The sequence below is a fragment of the Epargyreus clarus genome, unplaced genomic scaffold (genome assembly GCF_041222505.1).
Source record: "Epargyreus clarus isolate Ecla_fem2 unplaced genomic scaffold, WU_Ecla_fem_2.2 ptg000024l, whole genome shotgun sequence".
Lineage (NCBI taxonomy): Eukaryota > Metazoa > Arthropoda > Insecta > Lepidoptera > Hesperiidae > Epargyreus > Epargyreus clarus.
The window spans coordinates 7,778,285-7,805,149 of NW_027332231.1; the positions used below are offsets into that span (position 1 = coordinate 7,778,285).

General features: G+C 35.6%; 1 protein-coding gene and 1 non-coding gene across 2 annotated transcripts; one reads left to right on the top strand and one right to left on the bottom strand.

The window, feature by feature from the left end:
• Window positions 1-1,667: 1,667 nt before the first annotated feature.
• LOC140752171 (uncharacterized) lies at window positions 1,668-21,064 on the bottom strand. The gene is made up of 9 exons (XM_073086366.1): window positions 20,876-21,064; window positions 20,238-20,387; window positions 17,506-17,616; window positions 14,531-14,664; window positions 6,843-6,987; window positions 6,193-6,458; window positions 5,947-6,075; window positions 5,313-5,594; window positions 1,668-5,227 (listed from the first exon to the last, which is right to left on the bottom strand). The coding sequence occupies exons 1-9, from the start codon at window positions 20,991-20,993 to the stop codon at window positions 2,783-2,785; spliced, it is 3,780 nt and encodes a 1,259-aa protein (XP_072942467.1). The 5' UTR covers window positions 20,994-21,064; the 3' UTR covers window positions 1,668-2,782.
• TRNAE-CUC (transfer RNA glutamic acid (anticodon CUC)) lies at window positions 17,208-17,279 on the top strand. The gene has a single exon. It is a non-coding gene; the product is annotated as a tRNA-Glu (tRNA).
• Window positions 21,065-26,865: the final 5,801 nt, after the last annotated feature.

Sequence of the window (26,865 nt, forward strand, 5' to 3'; positions counted from 1 at the left end):
AATTTTCCAAATACCTTACAGTTTACCGATTTGTTTCGTGTGAAACTGATGAACAAAATGATTTAATTAAAATATATCAACTCATTTATCTCTGATTTTAATAAGGTAAAATTACCGTAGATTTAAAATCGGCTGAAAAACATATATCAACTTATGACACTTTACAAGCGAAGTTTACTCATTAATTAGGCCCTTTTTTGGACTTCTTCTTAAAGGCTCTTTTGAAGGGCGCAACTAACCGCTCGCTAAGTGCACAAACTGCATAAATGTGCGAATATTGTAGAACTATCTGGTATTTGAGATTGATACCATACGCGTTCGCTTTAGACGTTAAATGAATACGTCTCTATGTTGTGGCACAAAATAATTCGCCAAGTACGGGTCGAACTCGCACATGGAGGCTTCGGTACCACCAAATGTTCATTATTTTTTACTTATTTTTATTCATTTTATAATAAAATTACAACAATATTTATTTCTATCCGACAACAATAGATGGCGTTGGTGATGATGAACGATACGTAAATTTTCAACAACATTTAGTTATATTACACAAAAATAGATGGCGTTGGGGTGATGATCAATGATACGTAAACAACGTATAATAAAATTAAAATAACTATATTAAAACTTGTTTTATGGTTCTTATTTGTATTTATTATAATACTAGTTATAGTAGTAAATGGATTGTAAACTTCAACCGTTTCCCTAGTACGGTTTTACAATTAGTTCGAAAAATGCCCAAAATTACCGGTTTGTTGTATGGAGACCCCTTTAATATTCAACTCTATTTTATTTTTATAGCGGCCACCGTTATACATCCTCTGTAAAAAAATCATGTGTCTATCTATTACGGTTCCACAGATATAGCCTTGTGACAGACGGACAGACAACGAAGTCTTAGTAATAGGGTTCCGTTTTTACCCTTTGGGCACGGAACCGTAATAAAAACTAATATTTTGAGGTTGTAGTTACACACACTACGGATTCCTAGTTATATAAGTTAAGCTTAGGTTAGGTTAAGCTTAGTATTAGGACAGTTACAATAAAGACTTCATTAAAGTAACACGCCTCTCAATACCACACGAGCCTGCTTCCTTTCTCTACATTGTCTCTACCATAGTACATCCTTCAAATCTAAAGGCACTGTATAAGTAGGTACACATATCAACAATTCAACCGCCTTTTCCAAGTTTATTGCTTTAAAATAATTTCAACGCTCATATTATAAATGTACTATAAATTGTACTCGTTTATGAAGATCAGGTATATTATTGTAAAGTACAGTAATAAGAGACAAAATAAACATTTTTGCGCAATACCGTGCGGTAGGTAAACAGACATTATTGTAAAAAATGGCGACCCGGCATCGTAATCAAATTATACGAATCATTTTGTCCTGATCGTGGCAACTTTTAACACTTTAACTTTGAATACCTGTAATGTCGTGAACCTTTTTGGATTTTTCGGATGCTACTCCAAGTGTTTCTGAGTGGGAAAGGCAAAACATTTGGGATCTATAATATTTAAATCAATTTGTTTTATCTCGGTACTTTGTCCATGAATATATTTTATCATGTGCATACTTTTATCCTTGATTTTTTCATAATTTACAAAATTACATTCAAAGATATTTGTAGGTTTAGGGATGTAAAAAATACAAAGGGTTATTATAAACTTTTATTATACAAAATAATTCCTGTATAACTTATTACATTAAATTTCTAAAAAGAAACACTTATCCTTAAACAATTACCAATTACTACCTAAATTTTACATCGTTTTAATTTTTGTAAATAAATAAACAAGCTTCCTTGAGATAAGAAGCTCACAAAAATTGATCCCAATCCGATTTTATTAGCCAAAAGCTCTAAAGCATTAATTAATTGCACAACCGGCCGGTCATAAAATTTACAAACTTTTAATGGCATACTTCATAAATATTTACATTTATAACAACATGAATTAAAGTACGATATGTACATCTAAGAAATATAATAAATTGACACGTTTTTATGTGCATTTTTATAAATAATTTTATTTACGTAATATTTAATTTACTTCTTTAAAAATTGTCATTAAAAATCACTGTAAAATTCTCATCATTATAAAGTTTTACAATAAATACAAAGCGTTATCCGAACGGTTCCGTTTGGCATTTAAATATCATTATTGTTTGAAATGTAACACAAAAACAGACAAAAGTAACATTAACATTATACATTTTTATATATTCAATGGCTGTCTCATAATCCTTCAGGCTGAAGGATAAGGAAAAGTAGAATAATTAGCAGTAAAAACTGATTTATATTTATCAGGTATAATCATTATTATAAACAAGAACACAAATCAGGTCACAATAGCCGTTATCATCATTATTAATAGTCCAAATTACCTTAATTAATAGCATCTAAAATAAGAATAATACAAGTAATATACACAGAAAAAGCCGTTTTTTGTACGAACTGTGCCCAAATAGACTATAAACCAAATTAAAAACCCAAAATGAAAGAGGCTATGTACAAATTAACTAAAATAATTACACAGATAAAATTAAGATGAAAGGTCTAATGGGTGCATTAAACGAAGATTACAATACAAAGGTAACAATAAATAAGAAAACTAAATAAAATTTAACTCGTAAATTGAGGTATAAATCGGTGGCTTAGAATCTACATCAATTAAAAGTAAGAAAAATCAGTAAAATTGTCATATTTTAAGCTATTTCTTACTTACTTAGTTTCTTAAAGTTTACTTAATTATATTTACAATTTTCGTCTGCTCAGCATTCAACAGACTGTACATATGGCGAATCATCTAAATTCTTTATAGAGGCTGCCGACGCCCGACCGTCATGACCAGCTATAATCGAAATAACACTTCTGTGTTCAGAGTCACTGTCTCCACTTAAAACAATGTTTGTTTCACCAGCAAAACCTGAATCTATTTGCTCTTGATTACTCAGTTTTTCCTCAAACGTCTTCAATCCTAATTCAGCGTACAATTGCTTCGAATCATCGAAGTTTCCGAAAAAAACAGAATCGGTTTCAACACTTTCGCCACCAGATTCACTTCGCCCATCGCACAAAGACTCAAAATCGTCGGTATCAGACTCTGCCGGTAAAGTTACTGTTCGGTTTACCGGCGAGGCTATTTGTTTTGGAGCGGGTTCCGGTGGAATAAACTTTGGTTTTATTTGCATTAAGTACCTGGCTCTACGTTTTGATTCGTTGGAATCAGTACTTAAATAACCAGAGTCTTCTGTTCTGCAAAGTTTTTTAAGATCTACTCGTCTTGATCTAGTTCTTGCAGATCGACGGCCTGATCGTCGTGCATTTAAATTCTCTGCTCTAGTATACGGTGGAAACCGATCTCTCTCTTCCGATGATCGTTGTCTGTCACTTGGTGGACTATCTCGAACCGAATTGTTTGTTTTTATAGAAAAGTCAGACCCACGTCTTTGCTTTGGATGTATCGGTGGTTTAGGATCTACATGGCTTTCGGTAGGACGTCCATAGTCCTGTATTCTAAGAGAATTGGTATAAGATGCTATTTCTTGACTACCATACGGAAGACTCCCGCGTCTCTCGTAGAATCGTAATTCGTTATTTTGCGCTTTCGTTCTAGCCTCATAAATTTGCCTTAAACTTCCAATCTTTCTAGTAAAAACTTCTTCTGGTGGACTCGCCTGTTTTTTAGTTTCCGTTTCCTGAAGTTTATGTTTAAAGCTACCGCCTGATTTTAATAGGATTTTCTCGACACATTTTTTGGGTTCCCGTTTAGGTTTTCTATCTAGTGTATCAGGATCAAAATCTTCATTGTCGTTCTTTCTGTTTTCTATCGGTGATCCACGTACTTCAATAGTCAAGGCACCTGGTTTTTCTATGTTATTGTATATTGGTTCACCTGATCTAATAAAAGTATTGTTTGCGTACAAGTGGTTCTGAATAACTGAACTTATATTAATACTTTGTAAATTATCATTATTCTTGCTCTCCACAGTTTCTTTTAAGTCTCGCCAACTACGTGATAATCGTTCTCGAGATATTTCGAACCTCTCACGATTATTGATTTCTTCTCTTTGAACAAGTTCTGATCCGAAATCTAAAGAAAATCGCCTTCGTTTGTTCATTCTTTCTAAACTGTCGCATTCAATTATGTTTTCTTCGCTAGGGTTTGTTTCTTTCTTACGAGGATCAGATATAATATTATCATCACTGAAATACGAGCGTGAGTCAGCTGCAACTATAGGAATCACTATTTTTGGAGCAACAGGAGCGATTGGTTGAACTTTTATATCTTGAGGTTTATCTGATTCAATACGTTTACATTTATTTAACTCCCGTATAACAGCTTCCATTTTCTTTTTAACTTCTGGCGATATTGGTGCTTCCTCGCTATTTACATTTTCTTTTTTAGGAACGGGATCAATGGGGGGTGGCGGTGGAGGAGGTAAGCGTTTTCTTATCTTTCTTGTCGCGTGACTGGATGGACTCCTTTTGTCTTGCGTCACAATAGTAGCCGGTTGAGCTAAAAAGGAATTGTCTTTCTTATGAGATTCTTCTCCTTTTATAATTTTAGTCGCAGTTATTTTTTCACTTTCTTTCTTTACATTCACCCTGACTGTATGCTCGTTTTTATCATCATCGTTTAAGTAATCTCTTATAAGTGATTCTGTTATTTTCAAAGTTTGTAATTCTTTGCGTTTCTTTTGTCTAGGTGAGTCTACCGCATCATTATGATGTCGTGGCGGCAATGTATTTGAGCGCTCATCTTCTCTAGATTTTGGTTCTACCACCCTCGGTGTACCACTTACTTTAGCAACAGACTTAGCGGGTCGTGTAACTGTTGCAGCAGGTGAAGGTACTTCATCCAGCCACTTTTGAACTATACTCTGCTTATAATCGTCACAAGACATGTGTGTCTTACAAGAGTTTGATCTTGTCAATCCAGCCGACTTTTGGACCCTAACACTACTATCGCATCCAGGGCAACCTCCACAGTGAATAGCCCTTCGACTGTTTTCGCGTTTAAGACTTATAGCGCTAAATCTTCGTCCACGTCTGGCACATGGAATGTCCCAACCAAGATCTATCGTGTGATAGAGTTCCTCCTCTGGAATGTCCGATAGTATCGGAATAAATCTCTTTGATAACATTTTCTCTTTAGCTATTGTCATAACTTCGCGTAGTTTGACTAAGAATTCGACAGCAGCTGGTGGCGGATTCTGGAAGGAAAATCGAAAATCGGTTATAATTTTTATCTATTACTAAATAACATGAAGAATTACTTATGACACTACAGTTATTTACCTTCAGAAGTTCGGTTTCAAAGAATGCCGGGTTAAAATACAGCTTTCTTCGAATCGCTGGCTCCCCAATCGATGACAATGTTGAAGGAGCATTATTCTCAATGCTACAATCGAGTATGGATAAATCTGAATGCGGCGCTCTTTCTAACTCAGGAGAGGCAGATCGCCTTGGATATCGGTCAATTAATCGATCTGATGTCTGTGCTCTTATTGTTGGTCGAGACGGCTTCTTCCGATGAGAGTGTACCATTGCAGACACGACATTTGGGTTTGAGTTCTGATACTGTAAAGAAAATATTTTTATTATTATTTGAATTACCTGTAAATTTATAATTGCTTAGCTTGCGATTAAACCTTCTTCGTAATTATGAAAAGTATTAAGTTTTATAATAAAATAAAAGTAAAAGCTATTTTACTTTAACTCTGGAGGCAAGAACAAGTCCTGTTGCGTTCTGATTTTAACAGAATGACAAAGGAGACTTTCCAACCTAGTGTTCAGCGGTAGCAACATAAGTGTGGCTAACCATAGAACTAATGCTACTTGAAGTTGATTACAGATGTTCAAGGGCGCATGATTGTTTGTTATTTATAAATCGAAATGCTATCCAAAATAAAACATAATAAATTCTTGATACCTTATGACCACGGGAAGGCGATGAATCCAGTGTATCTTCAGTATGTTCGCTAACATCAGACAAGCCAGATTCGTGCAAGTAGTCGTTTCGCATGCTATCTATTTTCAGCAATGGATTAGTTTTTAGTCGCTGAAAGAAAATTTAATTTATAATACTTGGTATAATGTTTTTATCAAACTCAAAAGTTTTTTTATTTGTTACACTTAGTAAAAGAGTTGCTACCATAAATTAGAAAACTTTTCTTACCATACTATCCATATCAATTCGCGAATCAAGAGTCGACCCATTATCAGTAGATAACGTGTTAGACAAATTCATTTCTGGATCTTTGATCTTCCTTTTCTGTTTTTGCTTGTAGTGGATGTAGAAGATTATGCCCGCAGCGTACACGAAGATGAGCATGAGGACACACACTCCAATCGCTAAGGCCTCCAACACGCTGAGCCCGTGGCCTTGCACTGCTGGCTCTGTGGTCACGGTTTCACCTGCGTGGAAGGGTATAGAGCGGACATCTGGAAGAACAAAACCTTCATATAAGGAATACATACTTTCTTGATGGAACAACAAACCCTTAATGCAGATAATACGGGGTAATACTTAAATTTCTTGAAGGCAGACGAGGCATCTTGTGGAATAGTGGACTGAACGCTTAATCATTGGAGGAGCAAGCAATTTAATGACACGATGTTGAAGACTTTTAGTGTCAGAGATATACGAAGAAAATTAATTAAATCGCAGAATGAGAAAGTTCTAGCACTTCAATAAAACATATATGTATCATTGTAAAATAATTATTTACACTTAATTTAAAAAACACACAATGTATACGATTTTGGTACCATAGATTATTTATGTTGTTGGGAGTCTACTTACTTCTTTGGTAAAATGCTACTTACCAAGCAAAGGATTATGCGTGGCACCAGCGACGCGGAACGCAGCGCAGGACGCCGCGAGCCGGGAAGGCGTCGGCGCTGAGCACAGCACGTGAGCGGCCACCAACCGGCCTTCCAGCCGAGCGTGGAGAGCAGCTGAACCCCGCCACTGTTAGAGAAGCCTATTGGTCATTTGGTCTTTAGCTCAAAGCCATCTGCCACACGGTTTTAACAGTAACTTCAAATGGATTGACAAATATGGCATTAGGCTATCTGACTGCTGACTTACATATGAATCTATGATCTCTCCAGAAGTGACAGTGACTTTGGTTGTCTATTTAAAGCTTGATATATCTAATGAAATTGCAGTCCAACTGATGTTAAGTGGCCACTGTCGCCCATGGACATCTGTGACTATCACATATCATATGTAAGTCAGCCGGCAGCCACACCATCCATCCATCCATCCATCAGCCTTTTGAGGTCCACTGCTGGACATAGGCCTCCCCTAATTGGCGCCACTCCAACCGGTCCCGTGCCCTTTGAAGCCAGCGGTTTCCCGCCGTCTTCTTCAGGTCGTCGTTCCACCTGGTCGGGGGGCGGCCTGAACTCCTTTTGCCTACGCGTGGTCGCCACTCGAGGACCTTCCTTCCCCACCGGTTATCGGTCCTCCGAGCGATGTGGCCGGCCCATTGCCACTTCAGCCTGCTAATTTTGAGAGCTATGTCGGTAAGCTTAGTTCGTCTACGGATTTCATCGTTGCGAATCATGTCTCGTAGCGAAATACCAAGCATAGCCCTCTCCATAGCACGCTGAGCGACTCTGAGCTTTCGAACTAGGCCTACAGTAAACGACCACGTTTCGGCGCCGTATGTCATCACTGGCAACACACATTGCTCGAATAATTTCGACTTCAGGCACTGAGGAATTTTGGACGAGAAGATACTCCGTAATTTCCCGAACGCAGCCCAGCCGAGTTGGATTCTTCGAGTGACCTCCCTCTCAAAGTTGGACTTACCCATCCGGATCGTTTGTCCCAGGTAAATGTACTCGTCAACAACTTCGAGAGGAGTGCCATCAACAACTACCGGTACGGGTGTGACATGGACATTTGACATGATTTTCGTCTTGTCCATGTTCATCTTAAGACCCACCCGTTGTGAGGCACTGTTGAGGTCTCCTAGCATTTTACTGAGGTCCCTCAGCGAATCTGCCAAGATGACTATATCATCGGCAAATCGAAGGTGTGTGAGGTGTTCGCCATTGATGTTAACGCCAAGACCTTTCCACTCCATCAGCTTGAACACATCTTCCAACGCAGCGGTGAACAGCTTTGGCGATATAACATCGCCCTGTCTAACTCCCCGCTGCAATTGGATAGGGTTCGTCCTCTGATCGTGTACTCGGACTGACATGGTGGCGGCTTTGTATACACACTTCAACACCTCGATGTACCTATAGTCGATCTGGCATCGCTGAAGGGACTCCAGCACTGCCCAGGTCTCGATAGAATCGAAGGCTTTCTCATAGTCCACATAGGCAACACATAGCGGCAGATTATACTCCTCGGTCTTCTGTATAATCTGCCGGAGCGTGTGTATGTGGTCCATGGTACTGTAGCCTTTTCGGAATCCGGCTTGTTCGGGAGGCTGGAAGTCGTCAAGCCTGCGTGCAATACGGTTAGTGAGGACCCTCGAAAAGAGCTTATAAACATGGCTCAGAAGCGCAATGGGCCTGTAGTTCTTCAATAGGGTTTTATCGCCCTTTTTGAAGAACAGTACCACTACGCTTCTGCTCCACGCTTCCGGGGTAGTTCCGCTATTGATCACGGAATCAAACAACTTTTGGAGCGCCACTAGTACGGGTTTTCCGCCAGCTTTTAGCAGCTCTGTTGTGATTCCGTCATCTCCCGGTGCCTTGTTGGTTTTAAGCTGTTTGAGAGCCCCTCTAATCTCGTACAGGCTGACTTCCGGGAGGTCCTCGGTGTAGTGTCGGGTCAGCTTAGCACGTTTGTCGTTCACAGTCTTACGGGCTGGAACTCGTGCAGAAGTATACAGCTGTCCGTAGTAATTCTCGATCTCCCTCAGAACTTCGGGCTTAGACGAAACTATGGTGCCCGACTCGGTCTTCAACCTCGTCAACAGACTCTGCCCAATGCACAGATCTCTTGCGAACACTTTAGAGCCTCGGTTTCGCTCAATAGCGTCTTTTACGCGATTAGCGTTATAAGAACGCCAATCGCGTCGCCTACCTTGGGAGATCTGTTTATTAAGCAGCCTGTATTTCGACATTGAGGTTGGAGACTGCACACACAGTTCTCGTCTCTCCCGCATAAGACCGAGAGTATGCTCTGAGAGAACTCGAGACTTACCACTGGAGTGGGCCTTGAAGTACTTAGACCCTACCTCGTGGACAGTTGCTACAACCTGGGTGTTAATATCGTCCACGGAAACGCAAGAATCGAGGCACGCGAAACGGTTTCGTAACTCAATCTGAAAGCCTTCGGAGCCCTGGATTTGGACAGATGTTGGGCGGAGCGTAGACTTCATCAGGCGTGACCGTTCGAGCTTAACGTTGATATTTAATGTGCCTCTTACCATCCGGTGATCACTTCCGGTTTTCACCCTGTTGATCACAGAGACATCATTAAATATGTGCCGTTTGTCTGCCAAAATGAAGTCTATCTCGTTCTTGACGGTACCATCGGGACTTATCCAAGTCCACTTTCGCTGTGCCTTCTTCTTGTAGAAGGAGTTCATCATAAAGAAGTCTTCCCTCTCCAAGAAGTTGGCAAGCAAGTGGCCTCGGTGGTTCCGTTGTCCAATTCCAAAGGGCCCCACCCTCAGTTCGTCACCATTTCGCGTGCCTAGTCTTGCATTAAAATCCCCCATAACAACGGTAAAATGGGTTTTTGAGGTATGTATGGCTCTACTTATGTCCTCATACATAACCTCAACCTCATCGTCTGGGTGTGTCGACGTCGGCGCATATACCTGTATGACCTTCAGCGAATACCGTTTAGATATTCTGAGTATAAGGTACGCTACCCTTGCCGACACACTGTCGACCGTTACCACGTTGTTAACGAGGGATTTGTGGACTAGGAACCCGACACCTCCTTGAGACAGGTGTTCACCCTCCCGGTGATAGAACAAGTTGCCGGATTTAAGGATTACCGTGTCCTCCCCCTGTCTTCGGACTTCTGATAATCCCAAAATACTCCAGTTTAACTTGTCTATCTCTTCTTCCAGCTCCTGTATCTTCTCGTCGGTCCTCAGTGTCCTGGTATTGTATGTTGCCAGGTGCAGAAGTCGTCGTGTGTGGTAGCCGACTCTCTTCCGGGGATTCTTAGCACCCCCTGCCCCGCCGTTACCTTGGCCGCTACCATAGCCCGGAATAGCGGGGCCGCCGGGGACTGGGGGCCGTGGCTTTTCTGCACCTGTCATTGGGGGTTTTTGCCATAGTCACCGCGCCTGGCATGCGTGTTGGTGACCGCAGTAGGTGTTATTCTTACACGGGAAAATGCTGCTGCCCATCTCCTGGTATTTGTCCCTTAGTCGGCTCTTACGACATCCACGGGAAGAGAGGGAGTGGTGCTATTCGAGGCCGACACCACACGGCTAACACGGCAGCCACACCCTACCACCCAAACGCAGAACCTTTCCGGTCGTACCATACGTGTTCTAGATTTTTAAAAAGAAGTAGCATCTCTGTTCTATATACCTACTGTTGATTACAGAAGTCCATAGGCGGGAGTGACCGTTTACAGATGTACTTAATACTCGCTTGCTACTTATAATGTTATAAAAAAGGTATCTGCGATTCACAGAAGAAGACGGTATTCAGGAATTGCTACGGCTTTCAGAAAGTAAACGACGGTGCATTTGTTAGCAAATATCTTCGGTAAGCAGGAGTCTTCGCGTGGTATGGCACCGCATCCCTCTATTATCAACGCTACCGAATCTAAATGCTACATTCGGACAGATTATACAAATTACTACTGTGACACCTTTCGGTTATCTTACTTGATCAAACGTGCCGCTTTTAACACTTTAACTGCTTCCGGCCAAAGGAAGATTTCAGAGCATTTAGGCTTAAGCCACTTAAGATACCATCTTGAAAGGGAGAGTATTCTGCTCGTGCAGGTAATCCGATTAGAGTAATTGATTAATAACAAAGTCTAATTGGTAACATCAATAAATCATTATTAAATTTTAATGACGCTTTTGAAATACGAATACGCTCTTTAATTGTATTGTGTTTGTAATATTTAATAATATCTATGGAATAATATTAATAAATATTTAATTTCGTCGAGTTTTTAAGGAGGAAGCCGCCATGATCATTAGATACTCTTCACATTTTAAAAATTCAGGTCTTAAAATTTGTTTCGCTATTTTTGTCACAGTAATTAAATATTACAGTTATTTAATAAATTGGAGTAATATAATTAATCTGATGCAAAACGGTAATACAAACATTATATGTATATGAATTTCGGTACAAGTATTGTGATTTTAATATGCATGCTGTAGTCTGATTTAAAATCTGGGAATTCATGAAATATCCTTGGAGAATATACACCAATACGATTTTTTTAAAGAAATTTTAGTTTTACAGGTTCTTCCGCGATGTTTTCCTTCATTAAACATTCCATTTAAGCAAGTGATAATTAATTTATAATATGCACATAAATTAAAAAAAATCATTATCCGAACCTCGTATCCTCCGATTGAGAGGTCCAGTTTCTAACCACTACGCTATCATTTCTTATCACACCTATGTTTATTAGCTACCTAAACAAAGTATAATAACTGTTTACTCTACGCATTTTTAGCATTTTATTGAATGCAAAATACGACGTCGTTAAATGACTTCCGTATATCTAAACGTTTCATAATATCCCCGATTTCATCAGTCAGCAACGGTTATCTTACATCTCAATATTATCGACACGAGTAATAAAGAACTGGTCGCAATAACCAGATTACACTAATAACGTACGTGTTAATTTGCGGGTGGCATCTGTAAAGAGATGTATTTATGTGTTTTCCTGTAAAGACTGTTAACATCGTTTTACACTTACAGGTAAATTTGTATGAGAAATGAAGATAAAGTGCTGTTAGGGTTTAAGACTGATTTTTGATATGTTAGTAGTAATTAAACTCGGTACTACTATGGATTCTATGTCGCTTAGGTATGTAGATTAGTTATCCGATAAGCTAGTATTCATCATCATCGATTCAACTCTGTAACACCGCTGGGCATATATCCTCTCAGAATAAAAATAATTGGTATATAGAAAATAACAAAATACAATAGTTGTGATCTCACATATCATTGCCAGTTCCGAGTACCGCGGTGATTTCTTAGCAAAGATGATATCGCCAGTTAACTCATGTGCAGGTCTAGTAACTGGTATTACAGGAATGGCGAGCAAATATAACAAAACTTTACGTTTTGTTTGTTATTTCGGATGCCACTATTGTGTCAGAATTTAACTTTGTTGCTTAACTGTGGTTTCAGTTTGTTTATGGCGATTTGTGTAGTATATTGGTATCTACTTAACTGTGCTGAAAAGCTTGAGTTTGATTCCTGGCAGGTCGAAAACTGATGGATTTTGATATATACTCAAAAAAGTAGTCTGGACTTAAAAATATATCACATATGCCTATATATGACAGGCATAACCAATAACCATATCAGGCATAGGCACTGATGACCTACCAGTACCTATTATAATAATTGGTAAGAAATATATGATACCTAATAATGTCAGTCATATATTTATAGCTCCCCTGTCACGTTATTATGCTTCTTCCTAATCATTATCAAGAATCAGTTCAAAACAAAATAAACGTTAAAAAAAAATCAAAACCTATTCTTACTTAAATAATGAAACCAATTCTGAATTCAATTTTAGGTAGGTCTTATTACAAAAAGTATTCCTGATATTTGCTCAAAGGTTTCTTATTGTTAAAATTTTGAAGCCGGTCCAAAATTGCTCCCGGTCCGCGATAAACATTTTACGAGTTTACCTGCGCGTGCGCATATAGCCACATCATGGATTCTGTCTCCACATTGATGTATAATACTTTCTTTGACTAGATGTGACATCGAAAATATGTGTGTAAAATAATAGGTAATTAATTTGTTATATTTGAAAAAAATCTGTAATTTGGGTATACTTCACACAAATGTATGTATCAAAAAAGATAATCTATTGTGAACTACATACTACAACTGCTACTAACTACCGTCTACAAATAATATAATTGAAAAAGTAAAATTAAAAAATCAACGTGTTTCTAAACTAGAATTTAAATTAATTAGAACTTAAATATACAAAGCACAAGGCTTTTCAATATATTTGGTGATGGTATAACACTCTATCATGGTGTACCAATAAAAAAATAGTTCAATAGTAGTATAATGTTGTTTCATTGTAATGGAAATAAATAATTTAAAATATGTTATAGGTTATAACTTAAAACGTCCCACTCAAACAAATAATGTTGACTTCATATTTAATCGACCCTGCGTAATTTAAAAAAATATAAACATTTCATTTCATTAGAGATATCCCTTACAATTCGAAGTCACTTCCAGAATTCCACATAACGTGAAGTGACGTCAATCTCCACTGCACGAGTTTATGACTTTGATAACAATCTTTGTTTATGTACAGTTGTTTCATAACATTTTATACCCAATCTTTAATTACCTACGCCAATGATAACAGAATCAATAAATATGTGAAGATAATCGCCTCGTTACCATAATAGTTGGATCGATAACGAAAACATGTTCATTTGGGCGTAATAAAAACTGCTTGTGTGGTAAAAATAACAAACGTTATTATTAGTATTAGGGAAGATAAAGGAGGACTTTCAAAAACCCCTTAATTTATATTTCACTAGTTAAAACTTATGTATGCAGACTTATATCAAATACTATTTTCGAGTTTATTTTTCATAATATTATTCGAAGAACGATTATACGGCATTATTCAATCTACGTTGGTACCTAAATATTTGCAAATGGTGTATTGAATACGCAGTTATAGTAGGTACTCTAATTAGGTAAAAGGTATAGGTACTCTCAGTCAGCCAAACCTCGGTGAGAAATTCGTATTATGTATAGTATCGGCAAAATGTAACGATGACAACTTATCTACCGATGTTTTTCATCGCCTTTAAATAATATATTGTGATTATTATTTTTATATATTGTTTTGTATAGTTTTAAGCGCTGTTTAAATCGTAACCGAAATGCGAAGTTAAGCTCCAGACGCGGTCAGGAGTTGTATTAGTATAACATCCCACAATTTAACGTTACGTTTACTCAATCCATTATTCTGTTCCGTTTGCTTCAGTAGACTCAGAAATAAGTAGTAAGTAACAATGAGTAGGTAAGTGCTCAAGTCTTTCTGTCTGCCTCACATGTTCGCAAAAAAGAGAGACAAAACATAAAGTGTAATTTTGTCAATTTAGACATTTAATGTTACGTTACTGACACTATGGTTCTGATACAATCCGCTAGGGGCGCTAGTTGGAATTTGTATGGACAAATACGTAAACAAATACCAAAACAGTCATATATGTCAAAGCGTAAAAACTCATGGCAAGAGTACAAACGGGACATAGTAGACAAAACCGTCTAACTGCGAGCGAAGCGGCAGATAAAACCAAGTTTATAAATATACACTGTACCTGTAAATAGGTGCTGCCTTCATCCCGATAGAGTCCGAAAGGCACGTCGTTGTCCACTAAATCACGAAGGGTGACCCATCCTGAATGTGACAGGTACTGCGCACTGGTCACCGCGCAGATTGAGTCTTCTACATCTGCGGCAATAACATACTAAGGTAAAGTCACCTAATGCCGAGGGGTTCTGAAATTGGCACTATATTCCGTGGTATTTACAAAAACGGCTTTTATAAACTATTTACCAACTCATTTTTAATAAAAGGTATGTTATTTAATAGATAATTTATCACTCTTTTGTCATATGGCTATCGTAATAGTATTATGTGTATGGTTTTTTTAAATAATCACATAGTTTTGCATTAGTGCCTCCATCAAACGTATGCTCCATACATTTTGGGCCTTTAGCACGTGAATGTCACGATTTCTCAAATAGTGATTTTTTCAATAAATTTGCATGTGTGTGATAGTGTTTCGATAAAAACATTATATTGATTATATATAGAATCGATAACATTCAAATATTTTGCTTATTTCTTAACAGATAAGAGTAGAAATAAGTTTAAAAATACAGCGGCATTAGGTGCCAAATATTTTGGGCTGTCCCTAAAACCGAGGTATACCACGGAATAGCAATTTCATAGACTTGTTTTTTATTTCAATTTTTGTAGTTGTTTTTATGAATAAGCACGTCTTGCTTCGATTTTGACAAGTTTAATACTCAATTAATATTGAAATCATTTTCCGTGGTACTGCATTGTACTGCATTACCTAATTATATAGTATCAAAGATGACCTATCTATGTACTTTCCTAATTTCTTCTATGGGACAACTAAGGAGAGAAAATGAAGTTCATCCAGATATGGATGTAATATTGAACAAGTATTGTATATTACTATGTACATATTTTCATAAAGCATCTTTCTGCCTCTAAATTGTGTAAAAGTCTTTTATTATTTAATAATCGGAATTTGGAAACGTGATTTTTAGTTATGAAACGCTATTCCGATGTATATAATTCGGAATTAGGTTATATGGGCACATTAATCCGCGGCATAACCGCAAAATACTATACAGGGTGTTTAAAGTTTTCATCGGTTTTTAAGAACATTTCTATTGTTTGTATCAGTAATTCGCTAAACCTAATTAACGAAGAACTAACATTGTTATACGATTTATACGATTTTATGGATATTTAAATAAGAACTAGAACATTTTACGACGTTTTCATTTGATTAAATTATTCAAAATGAAATAATTCTATAAACCTCATGACGGCATTCCATAATATTTATGGTGTACGATAATAAACCTTGGTAAAGTACACGAAGAAGAATATCCAAAATTGTATTGCAGATACACGAATTGACTGCAGTTTAAAAAAAAAACATGATATACATTAGTAAAATTAACCAATCAATAAACTATATCATAAAAAAGTTTTATTTTGGCAGCTTCCCTTTAATTATACGAGTAGCTTATAGAACACTTTGGATAAAGCTACTCTTTAAGTAATAAACAAAAATTAAATCGAAATTGAAACTAAATTCAATAAATAACATTTATTTTTATACACCATGTAGCAGTCGTTCTATCTCTTTCACTCCCTTATTTTGTATACTCGGAATTAGGAACCAAATACATCGGAATAAGGATTTTTACATCGGAATTAGGGTTTTCTGACTTGGTTCATATTTATTTAAAATACACATTTAAATCAATATTTAATCGTAAAATGTCGAGTCCATTTCAGGAGTACAGATAACAAAGCTTCTGATAAAATTATCTAATTCCTTATTAAGCCGTAGCAAATGCTTAATATCTGACGCTCTTTCTAGTTTTGGTGAAAATACCGCGGAAATAGGTGACTTTACCTTAGTTTAGTATATTAACTAGGACTTATAGCTTAAATGACATTAACTACTCTTTTGTTGTTGAATAACGATTAAAAATAGGTAAATAGGTAGGTACATCATAATTTTCATAACATAAGTATGTGTCAAAATGTCTAAACTTAAAAAAAAAAATTCGTTCGAATTGCTAACAATCCAAAGAAGTGCTCAGATCGCCACGAAACCCACACCAATCGACGCGTTGTGAAATTTCCAATCCAACGATATACCTATATATATTTGCCTAATATTCGCGAAAATGGTGCTTTAGACTTTTAGCCTTACTAGTGACGATATGTTTGAAGCTGGTAGAACCCTCTGTGGTTCGACCCGGGCGGCACCACCGCCACACCTATTTCTACCTAATAACAGCAGTGTTAGGCGCTGCTGTGTTTTGGTCGTACTTACTAATGGATACTTTTCCGACGCATTCCATCTTGGTCCTCAGTCAATCTAATCTTATCTGGGGTTGATCACAGATATCTATGAGCGACAGTAGCCACTTACCATTAAGGTGGACTGCATGCTTGTCTGCTAGTCCTATATTATAAAAAAATATATGTAAATATATATATATATATATGTATATATTATAGTTTTACATTAATTTACATATTTATGAAATATTTCACATTATTATTACTTAAAAAATGAATGTCAAATAAATTATTTTACTAATTGTTGTTAGTAATCAAAATCAAATTTTTCAAGAAAAATCTGCAAAATAAAACATATTATTGTATTCCAAAAATTTCATATCTATATCATAATTTCAAAGGTGAAAGTAATATCCGATATGGTCTAGTGGCTAGGATACCTGGCTCTCACCCAGGAGGCTCGGGTTCGATTCCCGGTATCGGAATGGGATGTATGTGCAGTTACCTTTTTTTTTTTTAAATATATATTGATTATTATAATAAACAATACTTTTTTGTCATTATTTATGTAGTTTAAACTAAAAAAAATATAAATTTATCAAATAAATATATCAATAAATTTATATCAAAAATTGATGACGTCACTCGTATTGTGTGTTTGGTGTGTCGAGAAAATAAGTAACATAAAATACTCATAAGACGGTTAAATACCTGTAAAAATAATTTCCTTGGATGGGTATATAATTTGGCCCTTTAGTGGCAGAAACACAAAGGGTATCTGTGGTTTGGTAGCACCACGACCGAAGCTCGCCATTAGACATTCTGAAAAAAAAACAAGAATACAAGTTAATTATTTACTACAAGGCACGGACTACTAAAATAATACTAGACTTCATACAAAAATACAAAACTGTATGATAAAAATAATAATCAATGACATAAATTTGCTGTCACAACAAAATTGATTGACTGCTACTAATATTGATTTAATAAATTATAATTTAATTATAGATATTTATAAGAAATAAGGTAAATCTTTTTTAGGGTTCCGTAACCAAAGGGTAAAAAACGAAACCATATTACTAACCCATATAAAAAGTCATACATAAAAAACCGCTATTATTCGGCGATTTTGTTTTATATTTCACAATTTACTTCTATGTCTGTGGTGCCCTATATGTGTTCATTTGACTCGCATTTGGCGCAACCCTAAACATAACATAAATTATCAATATACTTCTCTTAATTACAAATACATCATCATCATCCCATTACTGCCCCACTAATGCGCATGTGTCTCCCCTCAGAATGAAAAGGCCATAGTTTACCGCGGTGACCGAGCGCGTATTGGTAGACTTGACATACCTTTGAATTTTTTTTTTATAAATCTCTTTAGGTATACAGGTGTCCTTACGATTGCTCCTTCACTGTTTAAGTAAGTTATTATTAATTTCTAATACGCACATATTTTTTAAAAATCAGAGGTGCCTGGGATTTGAACCTCAGACCCCTCGATCGAGAGGCCGAGTTTCTTAACCACGGGCTGTCACTGCCTTGTACACGTACAGATACACTTAAGTTTTAGCATAATTCCTTCGACGAATGCCCTAAGCTTGTTATTGACCTAATTATCAAAACACTTCATCTCAATTAATATTCGGAACACATGTCACCTCTATGGTAGCTTAATTACTTAAACACGTCCGCTTGTCAATATAATAGCGCATAATTATTCTTGTCAGTCGTGACGTGATTATCAATCGGACATTATTCATACATGATTATTATGATAATCTGTTGATTCAGTTTAATCTGAGACAGTGATTCTCAAAGTGGGCGATGACAGCCCATTGTGAGCGCTGGCATTCCTTCACTTCCTTCAGAAGCATTACAGGGGTAATGCTTGTGAAGGAAAATATTAGTTGGCGTTGCAGCTGTTTAGCATGCAATGGTTGATTTATTATTCTAATGGACCTGATTCTTTGATGTCAACCTAGCTTACAGACTACTGATTGCTAAAGGAATATCTTTTTTACTGACTTTCCTATACCCAACAAGCAGAAATTGTCAAAAATTTGAGGAGCACTTTAAAATAATTAATTCCAACTCTGAACAATTAAATAGACGAATAAGTTTAAGAACCTTTGGACTAAGACTAATATACTCCTACGTTTATGATAACGAGTAGGTATTTTAGTCTTTTTAGGCAAGGTGATAAGATTGAACCTTTAATTTTACTATATGTTCACCGTACTAGTCTAAAGATGCAATTATGGAATAATAAAAAAAAACAATATCAAATAAATATAAATTAAAAAGAAAAAAAACAAGTATAGCAATGGTAAACAATAGAATTACGATTCTAAATTAAATCGACAACCCTACGAGTGTACCGCCGCCGTCCTTCCCGGGGTCGTTGGCCGGACGGTTTGAGCTCCCACTCTTGCCGTCCGCAACCCCGGAAGCCCCCTTTTAGTCGCCTCTTACGACAGGCAGAGGATACCGTAGCCCTATTCTGGTCCCGGAACTACAGGGACAGGGATAACTTGGCCTGTGTTAACTATGAGTCCACAACCCTAAAAACAAAATATTGCACACACTTGATCACTCGCTCCTGTCCCACAATTGGGATAATTTTGACTATTTTAAGCATCGACAACCCTAAAACAACATTGGAATAACTGGGCCTGTCACTTTTGTTGTGTCGACCTCTTGTAGTCCACTCATATAGCCCGGTTCATGTTTAATTAATGATTTCATGTTATATTCGTAAATCGTTGCTATACCCATCTGTATTTTAGCTTTCAACTCGACTTTCTCTATTCGTAACATCCGTACATCTTTTTATGTAAATTTGAACGTAAATAATAACGACGTTTTTAGATTTCTATTATAATTCATAATAATCTGTTATACCTAGTTTTAGCGAAATTAGAAGTAGATATAGAGTTACCTACCTATAGAGAGTACCTAATGTAAAAGATATTTTTTCGCTAACTGTTCATTAAAAATGTAATCATAGCTAAATAATCCTTTTTGCTGTTGTAAGCATCTTGCACTAGCAAACAGTATTACCAGTATTACCTATAAATTATTTAATTACTAGATCACTTATTGTATAATTATTAGAGACAAATACCTATACGTAAGTACAGTATGACACATAAAGAAAAAATATATATTGAGGATCCTGAAGACTTGAACGCCGAAGTTTCTGTCTTTTACCACACCCTTCAAACTAAAACTGCTTAATAATAACAATTATTAAGCAGTGGTAATTAGCGGTAGTTAGTGGTAACAGTAATTAAAACTGTTATTATTAGGCACAAATAGATGTAGTAGTGGTGCCTCCAGCATCAAACCACTAATGGTTCTACCATTTTCAAAACAACCACCTGCCAACTTTTCCATTATTCTCAAATCCTAATAAAATATAATCTTACCATCAATATGGTTGACGCAAATCCGCTGATCTTCGCGAAAGGCTGGAGTTTCGCGTCGGCACTGACACACGCAGTCGTTACCACCGCCCATCGCCGCCAACGCCGTGCCGTGGGATATCTCCATGCATCGGGTTAAGGCACACTCAGTACCTATAATAATAATAATAATATTCTTTATTGTACCCAATATAGTAAACAAAATAAAAACATACAATTTAGGACGATACAAAAGGCGGCCTTATCGCTAACACAGCGATTTTTTCCAGGCAACCTTAGGGTGAGGAGTAATTTATATGTATCTATAAGTAATTTATATGTAAAGTATATATTGAAAAGTTAGAGTATAGCTAGACTACAAAATATCAGAGACAAATCCTATAATGCCGCCCATGCACATCTATAATCGATCTCAGGCATGATGAGATTCTTAGTTGAGGTTGGCTACAGATGCGCCCTTATCGGATTTCTATCCTCCTCTAAGCTGGAATGTCTCGAAAAAATAAGTCTACCATACCAAACCCTTCAAACCAGAGCATATCAAGGCTGTTAAACTACACTATGCTCTGTATCAAAGCACACAAAATCACGAATGTTGAATGATAATAAAAATTATTATAAAAACATATTATTTATCTTACCAACTAAAGAAAATAAATCCCCCGTCGCAAATCTCGTGATGTTTGCCAACGCCATCTCGTTTCTTGTATTGGAAGCAGATACGCTTGCCACCATAATCAGAACCAGTATCCACGCCATCTTGTGTACGTTTATAGAACTATATTCTGAAGAAGCAGTTTATGTCATATTGAGAACGTAGTCCAGATGTCGCTAGTTATCCACCGGTTATTTCTTGTAATGTTTATATTTTTCGTCATGGTTAATAGTAGGCTCTTTCCCTCCGCTTCTTATAATAAGAATTAAGATCTTGTATCGTTCGTCGAAGCTTGTGTTAAATCTGCAAAATAAATTAAGTACCAAATTAATGTTGGCCATGCTTATTTTAAGTAGTTCTACATAAAATATATGTAATATATTAATAACATAAACTATTTTCTTGGTCCCATTTACAACTTTTATTATTCCCGCGCAAAATATGAGTCTCGCGCCAAGCGGGTTGTTTTTCTTTTTTTATGCTAATGCACACAATCGTGTAACCCAGGGTTTCCCAATCTTTTGTAACCCGCGGCGCAGTTACAAGTTTAATATTCTTTCACGGCGCCCTGTGCCCTGTCCTAGCTAACTATTTGAAGAAGACAGTCGAAAGAAATAGGTAACTACAATAATAGTAGTTACCTTAGGTTGATCGAAACGAATTTAAAACACCACAATATGAAATTGTACAATACGTTATTATAAAATAATTTAAACGGAAAACAACAAGAAAGACTTGAGGATAACAAAAATAAAATACGATATGTATTCAGTCAAATCAATGTGAAGGGTGAGCTAAGTGATCTCCGCGCAGTTTTTCAAAGCGGGGAATATCACTTGACACTGCTATTCTCATTTCTTGCTCCACATTGATCCTTAGCGATATTTGTTCTTTATCACTGCTACACCTGAAAACCCAGCTTCACATAGATATGATGTTGCAAACGGAATGAAATTTTTTAATGCTTTGGATGTTAAATTTGGATATTCATTTTGAATTGATGACCAAAACGCCAATATTTGTGGTGTCCAATGATTAGAGGATCGACTCACGGCGCCCCTCTTTACTTTCTACGGCGCACCAGGGCGCCGCGGCGCACACTTTGGGTAACCCATACAGCCAGTGATTATATAAATGGGCACTTATTATTATAAATATAACACATTATGAATAAATATAACACAAAATAATTAATTAAAGCAATACTATAATTAAATAATTTGAATACATTGCTAACATTGCTACACAATATAGACATCGGAGTATATGCACTATCAAATTACTATTTATTAATAAGTTTTACGTTTAACTAAAACTTTAGCATTTTTTTTAATTTTTTTCGAATTTCTGAAAATTAATGGTGATCGTCATTGTTTTTTTTTTTAATTTTTCCGAATTTCTGAAAAATCAAGGTCATCGTTAACTTTCAGTATTTCATAACTAATCGTTATGTCATATTTATAATAACGGTTGTAGGTATGGTATTTTACTTATTGGACGGGAAATAATATAAATGGGGCATCACCCAACTGTAATCTTACAGTTATTAACCATAAAAACAATACGCCTAATACATATAACTACTCATATTTGCACTATCAATGAAAAAGTACCAAAATATGCAATAATACCAAAAAAAGTGTCATTTTATGCATTTGCATAGCCAAATATGCAATTGCATATAATCCGATGTCTAGTTATTATAGAGGCATTTCGTAAATTTCTACCGTCCTTTAGAGATTCACTACTCTGTACTAAAACGGACCATTTTAGTGTGCATTATCTAAAATATAAGTTTGTTCATTATATACCTTTTTTCCAATAAAAATAGAGCACAATATCATATAAAGTTTTACAAATGAAAATATTACGGCTATGTTCAAACTACTTTCGAAATTTTACTACCCATCAATTAATTATGCATGCCATCTTCGAAATTAACTTCAACCTACTATACATACTGACACGGAAAAACTACTTTTTACTTAAAATCTCACATTCCAAAACGATAGATGCTTAGGCGGCCCTTTTACAAAATTAGATGAATTTTATTATCTAGCAGGTGTAATAAAATATACCCTGTATCTCTTTATGATAATCAGATGCATACCAATTGTAGGTATCGCCGATAAAACAAATAAAGTAGGTATTTATTGTTAATGTTGGGACATAAAGAGTTTTATTTTATCAATGATGATGATACAATAAATGGAAATATTTATGCTTTTGTAGAAGGTATAAGTTTCGTTGTTAATGTTATTTTTGGTTTTAGAACAGGAAAATATGGAACTAAAGCTGTAAATAATTATATTTAAGACCGTACCTAATTGTTCTTACATTTCTTGTGCAATAGTTTGCCGAATAGAGTATCAAAACCCTTTTTCAAAATGGCGACCGAGGAACAAGAATTACAAGTGTTACAGCCCCACAAATTAGAGTTTTAGTTTACACTAAATCGCCCTTGACATGCAAAAAATAATTGCGTCCTCTACCCATAGATTAGTAAAAATTACTCACTCCTAAAATGTACCCAGTTTTGAGAATTGAAATAGTTGCGTAAAAAAGTTTTGCCACGTTTCCGTGCTAAAATTTCCCTAAAATATTAGAAATAATTATTCATTTAATATGTAAATTACGCAGTATTAGTTATTTATTCGTAAATTTTCTCTAAAAATGTTTTTATATGTCAAGAATTAAAAAAAAACTTACTAATAAGCCGTTTGTGGCTTGATTCAATTTCAAAGCGGCGAAGTATCTTTACTAATCTATGCCTCTACCTATTTAATTGCAGCCTAAATGTAGCATTTCAATTAATTACATGTAAAATTAATTTTTTTCCCAAATTTGTGTCGTCACCTTAACAAGTAGGTACCTATAGTTATCGCCAAACTAGGTACTTGTCCGCTCTGAATTTGTTGCGAGCAGGTGTAGTCGTACAATTTGCTATGGCGACGCGATTCATTTCTATACTCAGAGCGGACTAGCAGTTTAACACGGACTTTACCTATAGTAAGTAGTAAAAAAGCGTAGATTATAATATACTAGATATAATATAATAGTTTAAAACTAAATAGTTGATTGATGGTGTTTCTACTGGCAGACATATCCGACAGATTGTTTTAAAATTTTGACCACTGAGGTCAAGACACCACACATATCACTTTCTATGACTTTAGACTAACCATTACAAGCTGCATCACGTTGTACCTACCGCTTACATCTTTCAGTATAATTATATTTATATCGAAAATAAAAGTGACCCATACCATTCACTGTGAAGTCAAAAGTTTTAAACTTTTAAAGTCGCTTTAGTCATATGTCATATATATAATATATGTCATAATATATGTCATAATAAATTTAGGTATAAGTATACAAATATACACATATATGTACCCAGAAAATGTTTTTTATTTGTGTTTTATTATAATTTTGCATCGATATTGTATATTCAAACAATTTTCTTAAATTGTACTCAAATATTGTCGATATACTTTAAATAATTTGTTGGTTATTTACCTATAGGTTTACCTATATGTACCTATTCTAGTTTTATCTAAATAATAAATTTATTTTGTAAACAAAGTGCTTTCAATTGAGCGTTATTTGGTTAACAAATAAGACGAGTACATTTAGAAAAATTATATTATAGATGTGTTTTCGCAAATTATTCGTGAATTTTATCTTCAAATCTATAATTAACTAGAAAATAGGTAGAGTACCTACCTATGTAAATGTAAAATAATTGCAAGTGTAAGTGCTAATGTACCTAAGTGTAATGTTTTCTTCGATACACGAAAAAAGATAGCACGCAAATGATGAGAACATACTAGCGAAGCAACGAACAATGTAGAATGTTACGTGCAGTTAAATTCCTTACATGATTCCACACGATTTAACTTTTCCGGCAAAACGGTTTTTCTTTCGTTTAAAACGTTACAATGTCTATGTACGGACTGGTAATTGTACAAATTATTCGCACTGTTCGATATTTTTATAATGAAATGTATAGGTACCTACTTAAGTTGCAAAATGATGATATTGTATGAAGTATTTAAGTACAAAAACTTTTCTTACTTATGTTAAATATCTTAAAAAAAATGTGCTGTTTAGAAAAGGACTAAGTAGGTACTAAGTCGTGATCTATAGGGATACCTACCTATATTGTAAGAATATATTGCAATATTATGTATATTGCAATGTAGGTATGTATTTTTACAGTACAGGAAGAATAATAGAGATTTAGATATTATTCAATTTATATAACATATCTCGTTTCTGTGTTAAAAAAAAATCCTGGTCTTCTTGGGATTAGGAACTATTTTGCATAAGCTTGTTTGAAGCTAAGCTTTAACATTACGATTATGAACCAGTCAGACTAAGCCGCCAAAAATTGCCATAAGCCTTAAATTTATCATCGAATTTCCTTACTGCGATTTTATGCAATAATAAATGTAAATAAATTATGTTTAAACAAGTTATTTTAATATTTTTGAGATATCCTATCCTTCCTAAGTGATGTTATCCTGACGAATAATCTTATCTTCTTCCATAATTTCTATAATTATGCACGTCGATACCTACTTATAAGTTTATGTTTAATTAAAATTAGAAATTAACTACCCTTTTTAAACTTTAGTAAGACTTGCATGTCTGAGTTTTGATAATATTCTCAATGAAATTTACCAATGATAGCTGGTCAGAGTGACCAGATTTTTTTTATTTGGTGAAATGTAATAGGCTAGGTTTAGTAACTTTAGATGTCCTGTGAAATATGGGACTGGCAACCCTCTACAAGTCAACAGTACCACACTCAAACCAAATCAGTCGAAAAGTTGAAACAACTAACCTTTGACAAACTATTATATCTACCACCTTCGACAAATTAAGTATTATACCAGCTTCTATAAACAATCAAATTATGACAATAAATTATGCCAACTTCCGTTGGAAAAACAATCAAATTAACGAACTAGCCTCTACTGTGCCTCTACGTTATTTATCAGCAACACATTTCACAATCGGTAATAGTCGGCGTCAATAAATGCTCAACAAGTCGAAACGGCTATTTATTAATGCTATTTCAGCTATTTACGATGCTATTATAATTTAAAACCCCATACATTTCAATAGCAACCGCCATAGCATATTGACATGTTTTATGGGCATCGTTAATGTTTCTTTTGTGTAAATTGCCACGGGCCAGAGGTTAACGCTACTACCATTATACTTTTGTTTCGATCGGCTTTATTCAATTTACTATGTTTTTATTTTATTTACATGGTCTTAGATTTAGCGAGCAGAATGGCCAATGTTGAACATGAACTACGACTGACCTTAGATAAGTGTCTTGACCTTTGGTACTATATACGCGTTGTTACGTCTTTTTTTTAACTTATAATAGGCTTAGTTTTACAGCCTTACCTGATGTTAAGTAAGATGCAGCCTTGGACAACACACGCTTGCGTAGAAGCAGCCTATTCACCCTTGACTTGAACAATCCCAGATCATATATATCGGGAGACGACGAAGGCGGGAGTGTCTTCCCCTACCATACCCTTTAAACCAGAACAACAGCGCTTATAAGCAGAAATAGGTGTGGCAGCGGTGCCTCTGTAGTCAAACCAAAAGGGTTCCACAATCAATTTTAAATTTATGTTTTTATTGGTTGTTACGTTATAATTGGGCGAAAGCTTTTTCTTCTAAGCTTCATTACACTGGCATTAATCTTCTTTCCGTTTTCGAAGGCTATAATTATAATTTAGGGTCGCGTCTGCTAATAACAATTTTAATAAATCTCACGACAGCTTTATGGTTACCGTGAAGAGTAGTGAACATTACTATAATTTGTTATTAAGTAATTTCGTTTTAGGTCAAAGGTTAGTGTTAGGTGTCAGATAGCCAATGTGAAAAGATGGTTACTTGCCTACAAACTAGATAATCTGTTAATGTAAAAATTTAGGTTACCTACTTAAT

Coding starts and splice junctions, on each gene's coding strand:
- LOC140752171 (XM_073086366.1), bottom strand. CDS start 20,993: ATGGCGTGGATACTGGTTCTGATTATGGTGGCAAGCGTATCTGCTTCC. Junction 6,459..6,842: donor CACGCATAATCCTTTGCTTG/GTAAGTAGCATT, acceptor TTGTTCTTCCAG/ATGTCCGCTCTATACCCTTC. Junction 6,076..6,192: donor GAATTGATATGGATAGTATG/GTAAGAAAAGTT, acceptor ATTTTCTTTCAG/CGACTAAAAACTAATCCATT.